Source organism: Mustelus asterias, chromosome 6, assembly GCF_964213995.1.
Source record: "Mustelus asterias chromosome 6, sMusAst1.hap1.1, whole genome shotgun sequence".
Classification (NCBI taxonomy): domain Eukaryota; kingdom Metazoa; phylum Chordata; class Chondrichthyes; order Carcharhiniformes; family Triakidae; genus Mustelus; species Mustelus asterias.
The window spans coordinates 145,656,789-145,678,272 of record NC_135806.1 but is presented as its reverse complement, the minus strand read 5'-3'; the positions used below and the strand labels follow the sequence as shown (position 1 = coordinate 145,678,272).

At 47.3% G+C, this 21,484-nt stretch overlaps 1 protein-coding gene across 1 annotated transcript in view; it reads left to right on the top strand.

Moving 5' to 3' along the window:
* spef2 (sperm flagellar 2) overlaps nt 1–21,484 on the top strand; it is a 386,645-nt gene that overhangs the window by 179,035 nt on the left and 186,126 nt on the right. The window contains exons 15-18 of the mRNA XM_078213897.1: nt 4,610–4,713; nt 10,564–10,817; nt 19,037–19,151; nt 20,548–20,705. Coding sequence (XP_078070023.1) covers nt 4,610–4,713; nt 10,564–10,817; nt 19,037–19,151; nt 20,548–20,705 — 631 coding nt within the window. The remainder of the gene's footprint in view (nt 1–4,609; nt 4,714–10,563; nt 10,818–19,036; nt 19,152–20,547; nt 20,706–21,484) is intronic.

The following is a 21,484-nucleotide window of genomic DNA, read 5'->3' as shown; positions in this document are numbered from 1 at the left end:
GAGTCAGTGTGTGTGGGACCTGTACCCCAGTGAGAGTCAGTGTGTGTGGGACCCATACCCCAGTGAGAGTCAGTGTGTGTGGAACCCGTACCCCAGTGAGAGTCAGTGTGTGTGGGACCCGTACCCCAGTGAGAGTCAGTGTGTGTGGGACCCATACCCCAGTGAGAGTGTGTGTGGAACCCGTACCCCAGTGAGAGTCAGTGTGTGTGGGACCCGTACCCCAGTGAGAGTCAGTGTGTGTGGGACCCATACCCCAGTGAGAGTCAGTGTGTGTGGGACCCATACCCCAGTGAGAGTCAGTGTGTGTGGGACCCATACCCCAGTGAGAGTCAGTGTGTGTGGGACCCATACCCCAGTGAGAGTCATAAGAACATAAGAACATCAGAAATAGGAGCAGGAGTAGGCCATCTAGCCCTTCGAGCCTGCCCCGCCATTCAATAAGATCATGGCTGATCTGAAGTGAATCAGTTCCACTTACCCGCCTGCTCCCCATGTCCCCTAATTCCCTTATCGATCAGAAAACTATCTACCCGTGATTTAAACATATTCAACGAGGTAGCCTCCACCACTTCAATGGGCAGAGAATTCCAGAGATTCACTACCCTCTGAGAGAAGAAGTTCCCCCTCAACTCTGTTCTGAACCGGCCCCCCCTTATTTTGAGGCTGTGCCCTCTAGTTCTGGTTTCCCTTCTAAGTGGAAAGAATCTCTCCACCTCTACCCTATCCAGCCCCTTCATTATCTTATAAGTCTCTATAAGATCACCCCTCATCCTTCTAAACTCCAACGAGTACAGACCCAATCTGTTCAATCTCTCCTCATAAACTACACCCCTCATCTCCGGTATCAACCTGGTGAACCTTCTCTGCACTCCCTCCAAGGCCAATATATCCTTTCGCAAATAAGGGGACCAAAACTGCACACAGTACTCCAGTTGCGGCCTCACCAGTCCCTTGTACAGTTGCAGCAAGACCTCCCTGCTTTTATATTCTATCCCCCTCGCAATAAAGGCCAACATTCCATTCGCCTTCTTGAAGTCAGTGTGTGTGGGACCCGTACCCCAGTGAGAGTCAGTGTGTGTGGGACCCGTACCCCAGTGAGAGTCAGTGTGTGTGGGACCCGTACCCCAGTGAGAATCAGTGTGTGGGGGACCCATACCCCAGTGAGAGTCAGTGTGTGTGGGACCCATACCCCAGTGAGAGTCAGTGTGTGTGGGACCCGTACCCCAGTGAGAGTCAGTGTGTGTGGGACCCGTACCCCAGTGAGAGTCAGTGTGTGTGGGACCCATACCCCAGTGAGAGTCAGTGTGTGTGGAACCCGTACCCCAGTGAGAGTCAGTGTGTGTGGGACCTGTACCCCAGTGAGAGTCAGTGTGTGTGGGACCCGTACCCCAGTGAGAGTCAGTGTGTGTGGAACCTGTACCCCAGTGAGAGTCAGTGTGTGTGGGACCCGTACCCCAGTGAGAGTCAGTGTGTGTGGGACCCGTACCCAGTGAGAGTCAGTGTGTGGGACCCGTACCCCAGTGAGAGTCAGTGTGTGTGGGACCCGTACCCCAGTGAGAGTCAGTGTGTGTGGGACCCGTACCCCAGTGAGAGTCAGTGTGTGTGGCACCCGTACCCCAGTGAGAGTCAGTGTGTGTGGGACCCGTACCCCAGTGAGAGTCAGTGTGTGTGGAACCCGTACCCCAGTGAGAGTCAGTGTGTGTGGGACCCGTACCCCAGTGAGAGTCAGTGTGTGTGGAACCCGTACCCCAGTGAGAGTCAGTGTGTGTGGGACCCGTACCCCAGTGAGAGTCAGTTTGTGTGGGACCCGTACCCCAGTGAGAGTCAGTGTGTGGGGGACCCGTACTCCAGTGAGAGTCAGTGTGTGTGGGACCCGTACCCCAGTGAGAGTCAGTGTGTGTGGGACCCGTACCCCAGTGAGAGTCAGTGTGTATGGGACCCGTACCCCAGTGAGAGTCAGTGTGTGTGGGACCCGTACCCCAGTGAGAGTCAGTGTGTGTGGGACCCGTACCCCAGTGAGAGTCACTGTGTATGGGACCCGTACCCCAGTGCGAGTCACTGTGTATGGGACCCGTACCCCAGTGAGAGTCACTGTGTATGGGACCCGTACCCCAGTGAGAGTCAGTGTGTGTGGGACCCGTAACCCAGTGAGAGTCAGTGTGTGTGGAACCCGTACCCCAGTGAGAGTCAGTGTGTGTGGGACCCGTACCCCAGTGAGAGTCAGTGTGTGTGGGACCCGTACCCCAGTGAGAGTCAGTGTGTGTGGAACCCGTACCCCAGTGAGAGTCAGTGTGTGTGGAACCCGTACCCCAGTGAGAGTCAGTGTGTGTGGAACCCGTACCCCAGTGAGAGTCAGTGTGTGTGGAACCCGTACCCAGTGAGAGTCAGTGTGTGTGGGACCCGTACCCCAGTGAGAGTTAGAACATAACAACACGAGAACATAAGAAATAGGAGCAGGAGTAGGCCATCTAGCCCTTCGAGCCTGCCCCGCCATTCAATAAGATCATGGCTGATCTGAAGTGAATCAGTTCCACTTACCCGCCTGCTCCCCATAACCCTTAATTCCCTTACCGATCAGAAATCCATCTATCCGTGACTTAAACATATTCAGCGAGGTAGCCTCCACCACTTCAGTGGGCAGAGAATTCCAGAGATTCACCACCCTCTGAGAGAAGAAGTTCCTCCTCAACTCTGTCCTAAACTGACACCTCTTTATTTTGAGGCTGTGCCCTCTAGTTCTGGTTTCCTTTCTAAGTGGGAAGAATCTCTCCACTTCTACCCTATCCAGCCCCTTCATTATCTTATATGCCTCTATAAGATCACCCCTCAGCCTTCTAAACTCCAACGACTACAAAGCTAATCTGCTCAATCTCTCCTCATAAGCTACACCCCTCATCTCCGGTATCAACCTGGTGAACCTTCTCTGCACTCCCTCCAAGGCCAATATATCCTTTCGCAAATAAGGGGACCAATACTGCACACAGTATTCCAGTTGCGGCCTCACCAATGCCTTGTACAGATGCAGCAAGATATCTCTGCTTTTATATTCTATCCCCCTCGCGATATAGGCCAACATCCCATTTGCCTTCTTGATCACCTGTTGCGACTCATGCACAAGGACCCCCAGGTCCCTTTGCATAGTAGCATGTTGTAATTTTGTTCCATTTAAATAATAATCCAATTCGCTATTATTTCTTCCAAAGTGAATAACCTCGCATTTGCCAACGTTATATTCCATCTGCCAGATCCTCGCCCACTCACTCAGCCTATTCAAATCTCTCTGCAGACCTTCCGCTTCCTCCACGCAATTCACTTTCCCACTTATCTTCGTGTGTGTGGGACCCGTACCCCAGCAAGAGTCAGTATGTGTGGAACCTGTACTCCAGTGAGAGTCAGTGTGTGTGGATCCCATACCCCAGTGAGAGTCAGTGTGTGTGGGACCCGTACCCCAGCGAGAGTCAGTATGTGTGGAACCTGTACCCCAGTGAGAGTCAGTGTGTGTGGATCCCGTACCCCAGTGAGAGTCAGAGTGTGTGGAACCCGTACCCCAGTGAGAGTCAGTATGTGGGACCTATATCCAGTGAGAGTCAGTGTGTGTGGGACCCGTACCCCAGCGAGAGTCAGTATGTGTGGAACCTGTACCCCAGTGAGAGTCAGTGTGTGTGGGGGGCCCAGTGAGAGTCAGTGTGTGTGGGACCTGTACCCAGTGAGAGTCAGTGTGTGTGGGACCTGTACCCAGTGAGAGTCAGTGTGTGTGGGATCTGTACCCAGTGAGAGTCAGTGTGTGTGGAACCTGTACCCCAGTGAGAGTCAGTGTGTGGGGGACCTGTACCCAGTGAGAGTCAGTGTGTGGGGGACCTGTACCCAGTGAGAGTCAGTGTGTGGGGGGCCTGTACTCAGTGAGAGTCAGTGTGTTTGGAACTCATACCCCAGACAGAGTCAGTGTGTGGGGGACCTGTACCCAGTGAGAGTCAGTGTGTGGGGGGCCTGTACCCAGTGAGAGTCAGTGTGTGGGGGGCCTGTACTCAGTGAGAGTCAGTGTGTGGGGGGCCTGTACTCAGTGAGAGTCAGTGTGTTTGGAACTCATACCCCAGACAGAGTCAGTGTGTGGGGGACCTGTACCCAGTGAGAGTCAGTGTGTGGGGGGCCTGTACTCAGTGAGAGTCAGTGTGTTTGGAACTCATACTCCAGACAGAGTCAGTGTGTGTGGAACCTGTGCCCAGTGAGAGTCAGTGTGTGGGGGGCCTGTACTCAGTGAGAGTCAGTGTGTGTGGGACCTGTACCCAGTGAGAGTCAGTGTGTGGGGGGGCCTGTACCCAGTGAGAGTCAGTGTGTGGGGGGCCTGTATCCAGTGAGAGTCAGTGTGTGGGGGGCCTGTACCCAGTGAGAGTCAGTGTGTGGGGGGCCTGTACCCAGTGAGAGTCAGTGTGTGTGGAACCCGTACCCCAGTGAGAGTCAGTGTGTGTGGAACCTGTACCCAGTGAGAGTCAGTGTGTGGGGGGCCTGTACCCAGTGAGAGTCAGTGTGTGTGGGATTGGGCTGGGGCTCTGCAGTGTATCAATGTTGTGTGTGTTTTTGATTGGGTGAGTAACTGTGATTTTTCTTCCAGCTGAGTGGAAGAGCCCAGCTGGGAGCGAGAGCTGCCAAGATTCTCAGGAAAGGGAAGAGTGTCCCTGATGAGTTATTGGTGGAGATTGTGGGTGACTGTATTCGGTAAGTGTTATGATCATGGAACCATAGAATCACACAGCGCAGAAGAGGCCTTTCGGCCCATCGAGCCCACACCGACACATCAGAAACACCTGAACTCCCAACTAATGCCACTTACCAGCCCTTGGCCCATAGCCCTGAATGTTATGATGTACCAAGTACTCATCCAGGTACTTTTTAAAGGATGTGAGGCATCCCGCCTCCCCCACCCTCCCAGGCAGCACATTCCAGACCCTCACCAACCTTTTTAAAAAGGTTTTTCCTCACATCCCCCCTAAACCTCCTGCCCCTCACATAGAACATAGAACAGTACAGCACAGAACAGGCCCTTCGGCCCACGATGTTGTGCCGAGCTTTATCTGAAACCAAGATCAAGCTATCCCACTCCCTATCATCCTGGTGTGCTCCATGTGCCTATCCAATAACCGCTTAAATGTTCCTAAAGTGTCTGACTCCACTATCACTGCAGGCAGTCCATTCCACACCCCAACCACTCTCTGCGTAAAGAACCTACCTCTGATATCCTTCCTATATCTCCCACCATGAACCCTATAGTTATGCCCCCTTGTAATAGCTCCATCCACCCGAGGAAATAGTCTTTGAACGTTCACTCTGTCTATCCTCTTCATCATTTTATAAACCTCTATTAAGTCTCCCCTCAGCCTCCTCCGCTCCAGAGAGAACAGCCCTAGCTCCCTCAACCTTTCCTCATAAGACCTACCCTCCAAACCAGGCAGCATCCTGGTAAATCTCCTCTGCACTCTTTCCAGCGCTTCCACATCCTTCTTATAGTGAGGTGACCAGAACTGCACACAATATTCCAAATGTGGTCTCACCAAGGTCCTGTACAGTTGCAGCATAACCCCACGGCTCTTAAACTCCAACCCCCTGTTAATAAAAGCTAACACACTATAGGCCTTTTTCACAGCTCTATCCACTTGAGTGGCAACCTTTAGAGATCTGTGGATATGGACCCCAAGATCTCTCTGTTCCTCCACAGTCTTCAGAACCCTACCTTTGACCCTGTAATCCACATTTAAATTAGTCCTACCAAAATGAATCACCTCACATTTATCAGGGTTAAACTCCATTTGCCGTTTTTCAGCCCAGCTTTGCATCCTATCTATGTCTCTTTGCAGCCTACAACAGCCCTCCACCTCATCCACTACTCCACCAATCTTGGTGTCATCAGCAAATTTACTGATCCACCCTTCAGCCCCATCCTCTAAGTCATTAATAAAAATCACAAAGAGCAGAGGACCAAGCACTGATCCCTGTGGCACTCCGCTAGCAACCTGCCTCCAGTCCGAAAATTTTCCATCCACCACCACCCTCTGTCTTCGATCAGATAGCCAGTTACCTATCCAATCAGCCAACTTTCCCTCTATCCCACGCCTCCTTACTTTCATCATAAGCCGACCGTGGGGGACCTTATCAAACGCCTTACTAAAATCCATGTATATGACATCAACTGCCCTACCTTCATCAACACACTTAGTTACCTCCTCAAAAAATTCAGTCAAATTTGTCAGGCACGACTTGCCCTTCACGAATCCGTGCTGACTATCCCGGATTAATCCGCATCTTTCTAAATGGTCGTAAATCCCATCTCTAAGGACCTTTTCCATCAATTTACCAACCACCAAAGTAAGACTAGCTGGTCTATAATTACCAGGGTCATTTCTATTCCCTTTCTTAAACAGAGGAACAACATTCGGCACTCTCCAGTCCTCTGGCACCATCCCCGTGGACAGTGAGGACCCAAAGATCAAAGCCAAAGGCTCTGCAATCTCATCCCTTGCCTCCCAAAGAATCCTAGGATACATTTCATCAGGCCCAGGGGACTTATCGACCTTCAGTTTATTCAAAACTGCCAGTACATCCTCCCTCCAAACAACTATTTCCTCCAGCCTATTAGCCTGTAACACCTTCTCTTCCTCAAAAACATGGCCCCTCTCCTTGGTGAACACTGAAGAAAAGTATTCATTCATCACCTCGCCTATCTCTACTGACTCCATACACAAGTTCCCACTACTGTCCTTGACCGGCCCTAACCTCACCCTGGTCATTCTTTTATTCCTCACATAAGAGTAAAAAGCCTTGGGGTTTTCCTTGATCTGACCCGCCTCGGACTTCTCATGTCCCCTCCTCGCTCCCCTAAGCCCCTTTTTCAGCTCATATAGCTGTAAATCTCTCACTGTGTACATAGCTGTAAATCTCTCACTGTGTACATAGCTGTAAATCTCTCACTGTGTACACAGCTGTAAATCTCTCACTGTGTATATAGCTGTAAATCTCTCACTGTGTATATACCTGTAAATCTCTCACTGTGTATACAGCTGTAAATCTCTATCTGTGTATACAGCTGTAAATCTCTCACTGTGTATACAGCTGTAAATCTCTATCTGTGTATACAGCTGTAAATCTCTCACTGTGTATACACCTGTAAATCTCTCACTGTGTACATAGCTGTAAATCTCTCACTGTGTATATACCTGTAAATCTCTCACTGTGTACATACCTGTAAATCTCTCACTGTGTATACAGCTGTAAATCTCTCACTGTGTATATACCTGTAAATCTCTCACTGTGTATACAGCTGTAAATCTCTCACTGTGTATATACCTGTAAATCTCTCACTGTGTATACAGCTGTAAATCTCTCACTGTGTATATACCTGTAAATCTCTCACTGTGTATATACCTGTAAATCTCTCACTGTATATATACAGCTGTAAATCTCTCACTGTGTATACAGCTGTAAATCTCTATCTGTGTATACAGCTGTAAATCTCTCACTGTGTACATAGCTGTAAATCTCTCACTGTGTATACAGCTGTAAATCTCTCACTGTGTCTATACCTGTAAATCTCTCACTGTGTACATACCTGTAAATCTCTCACTGTGTATACAGCTGTAAATCTCTCACTGTGTCTATACCTGTAAATCTCTCACTGTGTATATACCTGTAAATCTCTCACTGTGTATACAGCTGTAAATCTCTCACTGTGTACATAGCTGTAAATCTCTCACTGTGTATATACCTGTAAATCTCTCACTGTGTACATAGCTGTAAATCTCTCACTGTGTATATACCTGTAAATCTCTCACTGTGTACATACCTGTAAATCTCTCACTGTGTATACAGCTGTAAATCTCTCACTGTGTCTATACCTGTAAATCTCTCACTGTGTATATACCTGTAAATCTCTCACTGTGTATACAGCTGTAAATCTCTCACTGTGTATATACCTGTAAATCTCTCACTGTGTATACAGCTGTAAATCTCTCACTGTGTATATACCTGTAAATCTCTCACTGTGTACATACCTGTAAATCTCTCACTGTGTATATACCTGTAAATCTCTCATTGTGTATACGGCTGTAAATCTCTCACTGTGTATATACCTGTAAATCTCTCACTGTGTATATACCTGTAAATCTCTCACTGTGTATACAGCTGTAAATCTCTCACTGTCTACATAGCTGTAAATCTCTCACTGTGTATATACCTGTAAATCTCTCACTGTGTATACAGCTGTAAATCTCTCACTGTGTATACAGCTGTAAATCTCTCACTGTGTACATAGCTGTAAATCTCTCAGTGTATATACCTGTAAATCTCTCACTGTGTCTATACCTGTAAATCTCTCACTGTGTATATACCTGTAAATCTCTCACTGTGTATACAGCTGTAAATCTCTATCTGTGTATACAGCTGTAAATCTCTCACTGTGTATATACCTGTAAATCTCTCACTGTGTATACAGCTGTAAATCTCTATCTGTGTATACAGCTGTAAATCTCTCACTGTCTCTCACTGTGTATACAGCTGTAAATCTCTCACTGTGTATATACCTGTAAATCTCTCACTGTGTATACAGCTGTAAATCTCTCACTGTGTATACAGCTGTAAATCTCTCACTGTGTATATACCTGTAAATCTCTCACTGTGTATATACCTGTAAATCTCTCACTGTGTATACAGCTGTAAATCTCTCACTGTGTACATAGCTGTAAATCTCTCACTATATATACAGCTGTAAATCTCTCACTGTATATACAGCTGTAAATCTCTCACTGTGTATATACCTGTAAATCTCTCACTGTGTATACAGCTGTAAATCTCTCACTGTGTACATAGCTGTAAATCTCTCACTATATATACAGCTGTAAATCTCTCACTGTGTATACAGCTGTAAATCTCTCACTGTGTATATACCTGTAAATCTCTCACTGTGTATATACCTGTAAATCTCTCACTGTGTATATACCTGTAAATCTCTCACTGTGTATATACCTGTAAATCTCTCACTGTGTATATAGCTGTAAATCTCTCACTGTGTATATACCTGTAAATCTCTCACTGTGTATACAGCTGTAAATCTCTCACTGTGTATACAGCTGTAAATCTCTCACTGTGTATACAGCTGTAAATCTCTCACTGTGTATATACCTGTAAATCTCTCACTGTGTATATACCTGTAAATCTCTCACTGTGTCTATACCTGTAAATCTCTCACTGTGTATATACCTGTAAATCTCTCACTGTGTATACAGCTGTAAATCTCTATCTGTGTATACAGCTGTAAATCTCTCACTGTGTATATACCTGTAAATCTCTCACTGTGTATACAGCTGTAAATCTCTATCTGTGTATACAGCTGTAAATCTCTCACTGTGTATACACCTGTAAATCTCTCACTGTGTATACAGCTGTAAATCTCTCACTGTGTATATACCTGTAAATCTCTCACTGTGTATACAGCTGTAAATCTCTCACTGTGTATACAGCTGTAAATCTCTCACTGTGTATATACCTGTAAATCTCTCACTGTGTATATACCTGTAAATCTCTCACTGTGTATACAGCTGTAAATCTCTCACTGTGTACATAGCTGTAAATCTCTCACTATATATACAGCTGTAAATCTCTCACTGTATATACAGCTGTAAATCTCTCACTGTGTATATACCTGTAAATCTCTCACTGTGTATATACCTGTAAATCTCTCACTGTGTATATACCTGTAAATCTCTCACTGTGTATATACCTGTAAATCTCTCACTGTGTATATAGCTGTAAATCTCTCACTGTGTATATACCTGTAAATCTCTCACTGTGTATACAGCTGTAAATCTCTCACTGTGTATACAGCTGTAAATCTCTCACTGTGTATACAGCTGTAAATCTCTCACTGTGTATATAGCTGTAAATCTCTCACTGTGTATATACCTGTAAATCTCTCACTGTGTATACAGCTGTAAATCTCTCACTGTGTATACAGCTGTAAATCTCTCACTGTGTATACAGCTGTAAATCTCTCACTGTGTATATACCTGTAAATCTCTCACTGTGTATATACCTGTAAATCTCTCACTGTGTATACAGCTGTAAATCTCTCACTGTGTATACAGCTGTAAATCTCTCACTGTGTACATAGCTGTAAATCTCTCACTATATATACAGCTGTAAATCTCTCACTGTATATACAGCTGTAAATCTCTCACTGTATATCGCTGTAAAGGTTTAGTTGCGATGGAGAAGTGTATTATTGTTCATCTTGTTTAATGTTTTATTTTTTTATTAACAGTTCATCAGCAGCTTCCTTTGTTGTCTGTTCAATCGTCGCACCCAGTTGTTGGCACTGCTGCCCCAGAGCAGGTTTCCCTGTGTCTCTGTTCAAGAGTCACACCCCTCATTTCTAAAGAAAATATTAAAAGTTAGGAAGCATCGATCTGGGTTCCAGCCCGGGATCTGATTTCTCCAATTAGGCAGGATGGTTACACTGGAAGACTTGATGCAGGAAATGTGAGTTGCCAGCAATGTTCTGAGTTATCTGTTCCCTTGCAGCTCGCTGCCAGCAGACTGTGGCTGGATCCTGGATGGTTTTCCAGTGACTATTAAACAGGCCAAGTTGCTGGAGAAGTGGCTGACTGGCGTTGATCCTGACAAAGCAAGCAGGAAGAGCAAGAAGTCAAAGACCAGCCTTGTTATCGACACAAGAGCTCCGAAAGATCCTCCCCCTCCGCATCCTGCACTGGACATTGTCATCCTATTGGATGTGTCAGATAACACAGTTCTTGCTCGTCACTCTGAGAGCACAGGTAAGGAAGCAGCCTCCAGATAATAATGCAATGAGTAACTTGCACTGCATGGCGAGAGAGTGGGATAAATACAGAGCAGAGAGAGAGAGATAGTGGGACAGATAGAGAGCGGAGAGAGAGAGAGTGGGATAAATACAGAGCGGAGAGAGAGAGATAGGGGGACGGATAGAGAGCAGAGAGAGAGAGAGTGGAACAGATAGAGAGTGGAGTCATAGAGGTCTACAGCATGGAAACAGGCCCTTCGACCCAACTTGTCCATGCTGCCTAGTTTTTACCACTAAGCTAATCCCAATTGCCCGCATTTGGCCCTTATCCCTCTACTTATCCATCTTACCCATGTAACGCTTTTTAAAAGACAAAATTGTACCCGCCTCTACTTCTACCTCTGGCAGCTTGTTCCAGACACTCACCACCCTCTGTGTGAAAAAATTGTCCTTCTGAATCCTTTTGTACCTCACCCCTCTCACCTTAAATCTATGCCCTCTAGTTTTAGACTCCCCGACCTTTGGGAATAGATATCGACTATTTAGCTGTTCTGAGCCCCTCATTATTTTATAGACCTCTATAAGATCACCCCTCAGCCTCCTACGCTCCAGAGAAAAAAGTCCCAGTCTGCCCAGCCTGTCCTTATAACTGAAACCATCAAGTCCAAGTAGCATCCTCGTAAATCGTTTCTGCACTCTTTCTAGTTTAGTAATATCCTTTCTATAATAGGGTGACCAGAACTATACACAGTATTCCAAGTGTGGCCTTACCAATGTCTTGTACAACTTCAACAAGACGTCCCAACTCCTGTATTCAATGTTTTGACCAACGAAGCCAAGCATGCTGAATGCCTTCTTCACCACTCTGTCCACGTGGGACTCCACTTTCAAGGAGCTATGAACATGTACCCCGAGATCTCTTTGTTCTGTAACTCTCCCCAGCACCCTACCATTAACTGAGTAAGTCCTGCCCAGGTTCAATCTACTAAAATGCATCACCTCACATTTATCTAAATTAAACTCCATCTGCCATTCGTCAGCCCACTGGCCCAATTGATCAAGATCCCGTTGCAATCCGAGGTAACCTTCTTCACTGTCCACTATGCCACCAATCTTGGTGTCATCTGCAAACTTACTAACCATGCCTCCTGTATTCTCATCCAAATCATTGATATAAATGACAAATAACAGTGGACCCAGCACTGATCCCTGAGGCACACCGCTGGTCACAGGCCTCCCAGTTTGAAAAACAACTCTCTACAACCACCCTCTGGCTTCTGTCAAGGAGCTAATTTTGTATCAATTTAGATACCTCACCCTGGACCCTGTGAGATTTAACCTTATGCAACAACCTACCATGCGGTACCTTGTCAAAGGCCTTGCGAAAGTCCATGTAGACAACATCAACTGCACTGCCCTCATCCACCTTCTTGGTTACCCCTTCAAAAAACTCAATCAAATTTCTGAGACATGATTTTCCACTCACAAAGCCATGCTGACTGTCCCTAATCAGTCCTTGCCCCTCCAAATGCCTGTAGATCCTGTCTCTCAAAATACCTTCGAACAACTTACTCACTACAGACATTAGGCTCACCGGCCTGTAATTCCCAGGCTTTTCCCTGCAGCCCTTTTTAAACAAAGGCACAACATTTGCCACTCTCCAATCTTCAGGCACATCACCTGTGACTATCGATGATTCACATATTTCAGCTAGGGGACCCACAATTTCCTCCCTAGCCTCCCATAACATCCTGGGATACACTTCATCAGGTCCTGGGGATTTATCTGCCTTGATGCGCTTTAAGACTTCCAGCACCTCCTTCTCTGTAATATGTACACTCCTCAAGACACCACTATTTATTTCCCCAAGTTCCCTCACATCCATGCTTTTCTCAACAGTAAATACTGATGAGAAATATTCATTTAGGATCTCACCCATCTCTTGTGGATCCGCACATAGATACCGTGTTGATCCTTAAGAGGCCCTACTCTCTCCCTTGTTACTCTTTTGTCCTTTATGTATTTGTGAAAGCTCTTTGGATTCTCCTTTGCCTTATCTGCCAAAACAATCTCATGTCCTCTTTTTGCCCTCTTGATTTCTCTCTTACCTCTACTCCTACACCGTCTATACTCTTCAAGGGATCCACTTGATCCCAGCTGCCTGTGCATGTCATGTGCCTCAAAGAACAAAGAACAATACAGCACAGGAACAGGCCCTTCGGCCCTCCAAGCCCGCGCCGCTCCCTGGTCCAAACTAGACCATTCTTTTGTATCCCTCCATTCCCACTCCATTCATGTGGCTATCTAGATAAGTCTTAAACGTTCCCAGTGTGTCCGCCTCCACCACCTTTCCTGGCAGCGCATTCCAGGCCCCCACCACCTTCTGTGTAAAATTCGTCCTTCTGATATCCGTGTTAAACCTCCCCCCCCAAACCTTGAACCTATGACGCCTCGTGAACGTCACCACCGACTGGGAAAAAGCTTCCCACCGTTCACCCTATCTATGCCTTTCATAATTTTATACACCTCTATTAGGTCACCCCTCATCCTCCGTCTTTCCAGTGAGAACAACCCCAGTTTACCCAATCTCTCCTCAGAACTAAGCCCTTCCATACCAGGCAACATCCTGGTAAACCTCCTCTGCACTCTCCCTAAAGCCTCCACGTCCTTCTGGTAGTGTGGCGACCAGAACTGGGCAGAGTATTCCAAATGCGGCCGAACCAACGTTCTATACAACTGCAATATCAGACCCTAACTTTTATACTCTATGCCCCGTCCTATAAAGGCAAGCATGCCATATGCCTTCTTCACTACCTTCTCCACCTGTGACGTCACCTTCAAGGATCTGTGGACTTGCACACCCAGGTCCCTCTGCGTATCTACACCCTTTTTGGTTCTGCCATTTATCATATAGCTCCCCCCTACGTTAGTTCTACCAAAATGCATCACTTCGCATTTATCTGGATTGAACTCCATCTGCCATTTCTTTGCCCAAATTTCCAGCCTATCTATATCCTTCTGTAGCCTCTGACAATGTTCCTCACTATCTGCAAGTCCAGCCATTTTCGTGTCGTCCACAAACTTACTGAAAACCCCAGTTACACCTTCTTCCAGGAAAACCCTAAAGCTTTCTATAGGTATGTCAGGAGTAAAAGAATGACTCGGGTAAGATTCGGGCCAGTCAAGGACAGGAGTGGGAAGTTGTGTGTGGAGTCTGAAGAGGCACTAAATGAATATTTTTCGTCAGTATTCACACTGGAGAGGGACAGTGTTGTTGAGGGGAGTACTGAGATGCAGGTTGTTGGACTGGATGGGATTTATGTTCATAAGGAGGAGGTGTTAGCAATTCTGGAAAGGGTAAAAATAGATAAGTCCCCTGGGCCGGATGGGATTTATCCGAGGATTCTCTGGGAGGCTAGAGAGGAGATTGCAGAGCCTTTGGCTTTGATCTTTGTGTCGTCATTGTCTACAGGAACAGTAAGAAGTTTAACAACACCAGGTTAAAGTCCAACAGGTTTATTTGGTAGCAAAAGCCACACAAGCTTTCGGAGCTCCAAGCCCCTTCTTCAGGTGAGTGGGAATTCTGTTCACAAACAGAGCATATAAAGACACAAACTCAATGAGTTTGTGTCTTTATATGCTCTGTTTGTGAACAGAATTCCCACTCATCTGAAGAAGGGGCTTGGAGCTCCGAAAGCTTGTGTGGCTTTTGCTACCAAATAAACCTGTTGGACTTTAACCTGGTGTTGTTAAATGTCTTACTGTGTTTACCCCAGTCCAACGCCAGCATCTCCACATACAGGAACAGTGCCAGAAGACTGGAGGATAGCAAATGTTGTCCCCTTGTTCAAGAAGGGGAGTAGGGACAACCCTGGTAATTATAGACCGGTGAGCCTTACTTCTGTTGTGGGCAAAGTTTTGGAAAGGATTATAAGAGATAGGATTTATAATCACCTAGAAAGGAATAATTTGATTAGGGATAGTCAGCACGGTTTTGTGAAGAGTAGGTCGTGCCTCACAAACCTTATTGAGTTCTTTGAGAAGGTGACCAAAGAGGTGGATGAGGGTAAAGCGGTTGATGTGGTGTATATGGATTTCAGCAAAGCGTTTGATAAGGTTCCCCATGGTAAGCTTTTGCAGAAAATACGGACACATGGGATTGAGGGTGATTTAGTGGTTTGGATCAGGAATTGGCTAGCTGTAAGAAAACAAAGGGTGGTGGTTGATGGGAAATATTCATCCTGGAGTTCAGTTACTAGTGGTGTACCGCAAGGATCTGTTTTGGGGCCACTGCTGTTTGTCATTTTCATTAATGACCTGGATGAGGGCGTGGAAGGATGGATGAGTAAATTTGCGGATGACACTAAAGTCGGTGGAGTTGTAGACAGTGCGGAGGGAAGTGGCAGGTTACAGAGGGACATAGGTAAGCTGCAGAGCTGGGCTGAGAGGTGGCAAATGGAGTTTAATGCGGAAAAGTGTGAGGTGATTCACTTTGGAAGGAGTAACAGGAATACAGAGTACTGGGCTAATGGTAAGATACTTGGTAGTGTGGATGAACAGAGGGATCTGGGTGTCCATGTGCCTAGATCCCTGAAAGTTGGCACCCAGGTTGATAGGGTTGTTAAGAAGGCGTACGGTGTGTTAGCTTTTATTGGTAGAGGGATTGAGTTTCGGAGCCAGGAGGTCATGCTGCAACTGTACAAAACTCTGGTGCGGCCGCATTTGGAGTATTGCATACAGTTCTGGTCGCCGTATTATAGGAAAGATGTGGAAGTGTTGGAAAGGGTGCAGAGGAGATTTACCAGGATGTTGCCTGGTATGGTGGGAAAATCGTATGAGGAAAGGCTGAGGGGCTTGAGGTTGTTTTCGTTAGAGAGAAGAAGGTTAAGAGGTGACTTAATAGAGGCATACAAGATGATCAGAGGATTAGATAGGGTGGATGGTGAGAGCCTTTTTCCTCGGATGGTGTTGGCTAGCACGAGAGGACATAGCTTTAAATTGAGGGGTGAGAGATATAGGACAGATGTTAGAGGTAGGTTCTTTACTCAGAGAGTAGTAAGGGCGTGGAATGCCCTGCCTGCAGCAGTGGTGGACTCGTCAACGTTGAGAGCGTTCAAGTGGTTATTGGATAAACATATGGACGATATTGGAATAGTGTAGATTAGGGGAGGGGCTTTAGATTGGTACCACTGGTCGGCGCAACATCGAGGGCCGAAGGGCCTGTACTGCGCTGTAATGTTCCATGTTCTATGTTCTGTCGTTTATATAAATCACAAACAACAGAGGTCCGAATACAGATCCCTGCAGAATACCACTAGTCACAGGCATCCAGCCGGAAAAAGACCCTTCCACTACCACCCTCTGTCTTCTGTGACCAAGCCAGTTCTCCACCCATCTAGCCACCTCCCCCTTTATCCCATGAGATCCAAACTTTTGCACCAACCTACCATGAGGGACTTTGTCAAACGCTTTACTAAAATCCATATAGACGACATCCACGGCCCTTCCCTCGTCAACCATTCTAGTCACTTCTTCAAAAAACTCCACCAGGTTAGTGAGGCATGACCTCCCTCTCACAAAACCATGTTGACTATCGTTAATGAGTTTATTCCTTTCTAAATGCGCATACATCCTATCTCTAAGAATCCTCTCCAACAACTTCCCTACCACGGACGTCAAGCTCACTGACCTATAATTTCCTGGGTTATCCTTCCTACCCTTCTTAAATAACAGGACCACATTAGCTATCCTCCAATCCTCTCGGACCTCACCTGTGTCCAGTGACGAGACAAAGATTTGCGTCAGAACATAGAACATAGAACATAGAACATTACAGCGCAGAACAGGCCCTTCGGCCCACGATGTTGCACCGACCAGTTAAAAAAAAAACTGTGACCCTCCAACCTAAACCAATTTCTTTTCGTCCATGAACCTATCTACGGATCTCTTAAACGCCCCCAAACTAGGCGCATTTACTACTGATGCTGGCAGGGCATTCCAATCCCTCACCACCCTCTGGGTAAAGAACCTACCCCTGACATCGGTTCTATAACTACCCCCCCTCAATTTAAAGCCATGCCCCCTCGTGCTGGATTTCTCCATCAGAGGAAAAAGGCTATCACTATCCACCCTATCTAAACCTCTAATCATCTTATATGTTTCAATAAGATCCCCTCTTAGCCGCCGCCTTTCCAGCGAAAACAATCCCAAATCCCTCAGCCTCTCCTCATAGGATCTCCCCTCCATACCAGGCAACATCCTGGTAAACCTCCTCTGCACCCTCTCCAAAGCCTCCACATCCTTCCTGTAATGTGGGGACCAGAACTGCACACAGTACTCCAAGTGCGGCCGCACCAGAGTTGTGTACAGTTGCAACATAACGCTACGACTCCTAAATTCAATCCCCCTACCAATAAACGCCAAGACACCATATGCCTTCTTAACAACCTTATCTACTTGATTCCCAACTTTCAGGGATCTATGCACACATACACCTAGATCCCTCTGCTCCTCCACACTATTCAAAGTCCTCCCGTTAGCCCTATACTCAACACATCTGTTATTCCTACCAAAGTGAATTACCTCACACTTCTCCGCATTAAACTCCATCTGCCACCTCTCGGCCCAACTTTGCAACCTGTCTAAGTCTTCCTGCAAACTACGACACCCTTCCTCACTGTCTACCACACCACCGACTTTGGTGTCATCAGCAAATTTGCTAATCCACCCAACTATACCCTCATCCAGATCATTAATAAATATTACAAACAGCAGTGGCCCCAAAACAGATCCCTGAGGTACACCACTTGTAACCGCACTCCATGATGAATATTTACTATCAACCACCACCCTCTGTTTCCTATCCGCTAGCCAATTCCTGATCCAATTTCCTAGATCACCCCCAATCCCATACATCTGCATTTTCTGCAGAAGCCTACCATGGTGAACCTTATCAAACGCCTTACTAAAATCCATATATACCACGTCCACTGCCTTGCCCCCATCCACCTCCTTGGTCACTTTCTCAAAAAACTCAATAAGGTTAGTAAGGCACGACCTACCTGCCACAAAACCATGCTGACTATCACCTATCAATTCATTACTCTCCAAATAACTATAAATCCTATCCCTTATAGTTTTTTCCAACATCTTGCCGACAACAGAAGTGAGACTCACCGGTCTATAATTCCCAGAGGCCCAGCGATTTCATCTCTCGTCTCCCTGAGCAGCCTTGGATAGATTCCATCAGGCCCTGATGACAATCATCAGATTCCATCCGGCCTCCTTCTTCTTCTTGACCAGGGCCTCAATATCCCGAGTCATCCAGGGTTCCCTACTTCTACCAGCTTTGCCCTTCACTCTAAGAGGAATGTGTTTACCCTGAACCCTGGTTAACACACTTCTGAAAGCCTCCCACTTACCAGATGTCCTCTCTCTGTATATATAGCTGCAAATCTCTATCTGTCGTGGGGGTTACAGATGGTGTGACATGAACCCAAGTTCCCAGTTGATGCTGTCCTCTTGTATGTGGAATTTGGTACATTGGGGAGACCATGCAGACGCTATGACAATGGATGAATGAACACCACTCGACAATCACTAGGCAGGAGTGTTCCCTTCCTGTTGGGGAACACTTCAGCAGTCACGGGCATTCAGCCTCTGACCTTCGGGTAAGCGTTCTCCAAGGCGGCCTTCAACGCACACGACAACACAGAATCGCCGAGCAGAAACTGATAGCCAAGTTCCTCAACCGGGATCTTGGGTTCATGTCACACTATCTGTAACCCCCACGACTTGCCTGGGCTTACAAAATCTCACTAACTGTCCTGGCTGGAGACAATACACATCTCTTTAACCTGTGCTTAACCCTCTCTCCACTCACATTGTCTGCACCTGTAAAAACTTGATTACCTGTTAAGATTTGCATTCCAACCATTATCTTGCAATTGAATTTGTGTCTATATATGCCCCGTTTGTGAACACAACTTTCCACTCATCTGATGAAGGGGCAACGCTCCGAAAGCTTGTGCTACCAAATAAACCTGTTGGACTTTAACCTGGTGTTGAGAGACTTCTTTATATGCACCACGACAGCTGGCTGCCCTGCAGCCACTCCGAGACATCCTTGGCCCGAGCACCAGGGAGGCAACATACCATCCTGGAGTCTTGTTTGCATCCACAGAGACGTCTGGGTTGGTTTTGAATCAGTTACGGATTTATGCTTTATCTCTTCAGCACCAGTCAGTTCAGGCACTGAGACAGAGAGTCGGAGAACAGACAGTGTACACCCCGACAGCAAAGGGAACTCAACTGAAAGCTCAACCTCTGAAGAGGAGCAAGTACTGCCCCGGTGAGTGAACCCAATGTGCCCCTTGAACCCAGTGAATAATCCTGCCTTCACCCCTGACCCAGTGTGTGATCTAATGACAATTCCTGGCTCTGGCAAATGACCCTGCTTTGACCCCTGACCCTGGGAGGTTTTTTTGTTCATTTGTGGGACATGGGTGTCGCTGGCTGGCCAGCATTTATTGCCCATCCCTAGTTGCCTGAGGGCAATTGAGAGTCAACCACATTGCTGTGGCTCTGGAGTCACATAGGCCAGACCAGGTAAGGACGGCAGATTTCCTTCCCTAAAGGGCATTGGTGAACCAGATGGGTTTTTCCAACAATCGACAATGGTTTCATGGTCATCAGTAGATTCTTAATTCCAGATATTTTTATTGAACTCTAATTCCACCATCTGCCATAGCGGGATTCGAACCCAGGTCCCCAGAACATTAGCTGAGTTTCTGGATCAATAGTCTAGCGATAATACCACGAGGCCATCGCCTCCCCATTGGTGACTCCTGGCTGTGGCTAATGACCCCCTGGGATCTCTGACACCAGTTTGTTTTAATTGTGGTGACCCCTGACCCTGGTGAGTGACCCCACAGTGACCCCTGTGAATGTCTCCATGGTGATCTGTGACCCTGATGATTGAGCACACGGTGACGAGTAACCCTTAGTGAACCTGGAGTGACCCAGTGATTGATAGCAGATTGCAGCGTGGCCAGCTGACTGACGCTCTGGTGATTGAGTTCATTGTAACTCCTGGCCCAGGGAACCGCACGCACACAGCCTGCTGCTGCTGCTGCTAATAAAGAACATCACAGCACAGGAACAGGCCCTTCGGCCCTCCAAGCCTGCACTGACCATGCTGCCCGACTGAACTAAAACCCCCTACCCTTCCGGGGACCATATCCCTCTATTCCCATCCTATTCATGTATTTGTCAAGACTCCCCTTAAAAGTCACTACCGTATCTGCTTCCACTACCTCCCCTGGCAACGAGTTCCAGGCACCCACCACCTTCTGTGTAAAAAACTTGCCTCATACATCTCCTTTAAACCTTGCCCCTCGCACCTTAAACCTGTACCCCCTAGTAATTGACTCTTCCACCCTGGGAAAAAGCTTCTGACTATCCACTCTGTCCATGCCTCTCATAATCTTGTAGACTTCTATCAGGTCTCCTCTGGTGAGGGAATATCCAGTAACCACCCCAAACTCAGTCTCTAAATGCCTGCTAATCCAGACCGCAGTGAGCCATGACCTTGGGGATTTATCCTATGGTGACACATAGGCTGGCACTCACAGTTCTGATGGATGGAATTGGGTTAATGGGGCCTGGGAATGTCACTGTTAGCGTCAGGGAGGAGCAGAGCGGGGATTCCCGATGCTTGACCTAACCAAATCCGGCTCCTTTGCTAGGCTGATTGGTTTCCTTGACAACTGGCCCAAGCTGGAGAGGTGGTTTGATGAGAAACAGAAGATTCTGGTGAAGGTGAACGGGGAAGTGGAGCAGGAAGAGCTGCTGGAGAAACTGGAGAGCATCCTGGTGGAAACGCTATACAAGAAACAGTGTCAAGGTAAAGGAACGGCTTCCTCACCGAGACCAGGTGAAAGGTCAGATCCACAGCATCGGGCAGCAGAGGAACATGGAGGAGGGAGCGAGGGTGAGGGAGGAGCGAGGGCGAGGGAGGAGGGGGGAGCAAGGGCGAGGGAGGAGGAGGCAGCGAGGGCGAGGGAGGAGGGTGGAGGAGGAGGAGGGAGCGAGTGTGAGGGAGGAGGAGGAGGGAGCGAGTGTGAGGATAGGGTTTGGAGGCCTGAGGGGAAACCTCGGCTGTTTTTAAGGAAGCTTCATCGGAAGGGGCAGTGGGAGGGGTTGTGTTTGGGTGAAGCTGGGCTCCTGTGCGGAGATCCCGATCCCACTTCCCGAACCGGAGAGTGCTCTCTGGGGGTGTGGGTGGGGGGGGGGGGGGGGCGGGGGTGTGGCGGGGGGGGGGGGGGCGGTGGTAGCGGAGCGCGGCACTGTTGAACATGCCAACTTTTTGCTGACAGAAGGAATTATTTTGAGACATTTTAAGAGTTGCTGGATCGGGATGTTGCAGACTGAAGAACTTTTACAGGCTGTTGTAATTGTGATTGGACATTAGACTGGGGCTGATTCTGCTCAGTCACAGAACGTATCCACAACACAATTTTAAAAATTAGGTAAAAGTAACGGAAAGTTTATTTGTTGTCACAAGTAGGCTTACATTAACACTGCAGTGAAGTTACTGTGAAAATCCCCGAGTCGCCGCACTCCGGCGCCTGTTCGGGTCAATGTACCTAACCAGCACGTCTTTCGGACTGTGGGAGGAAACCG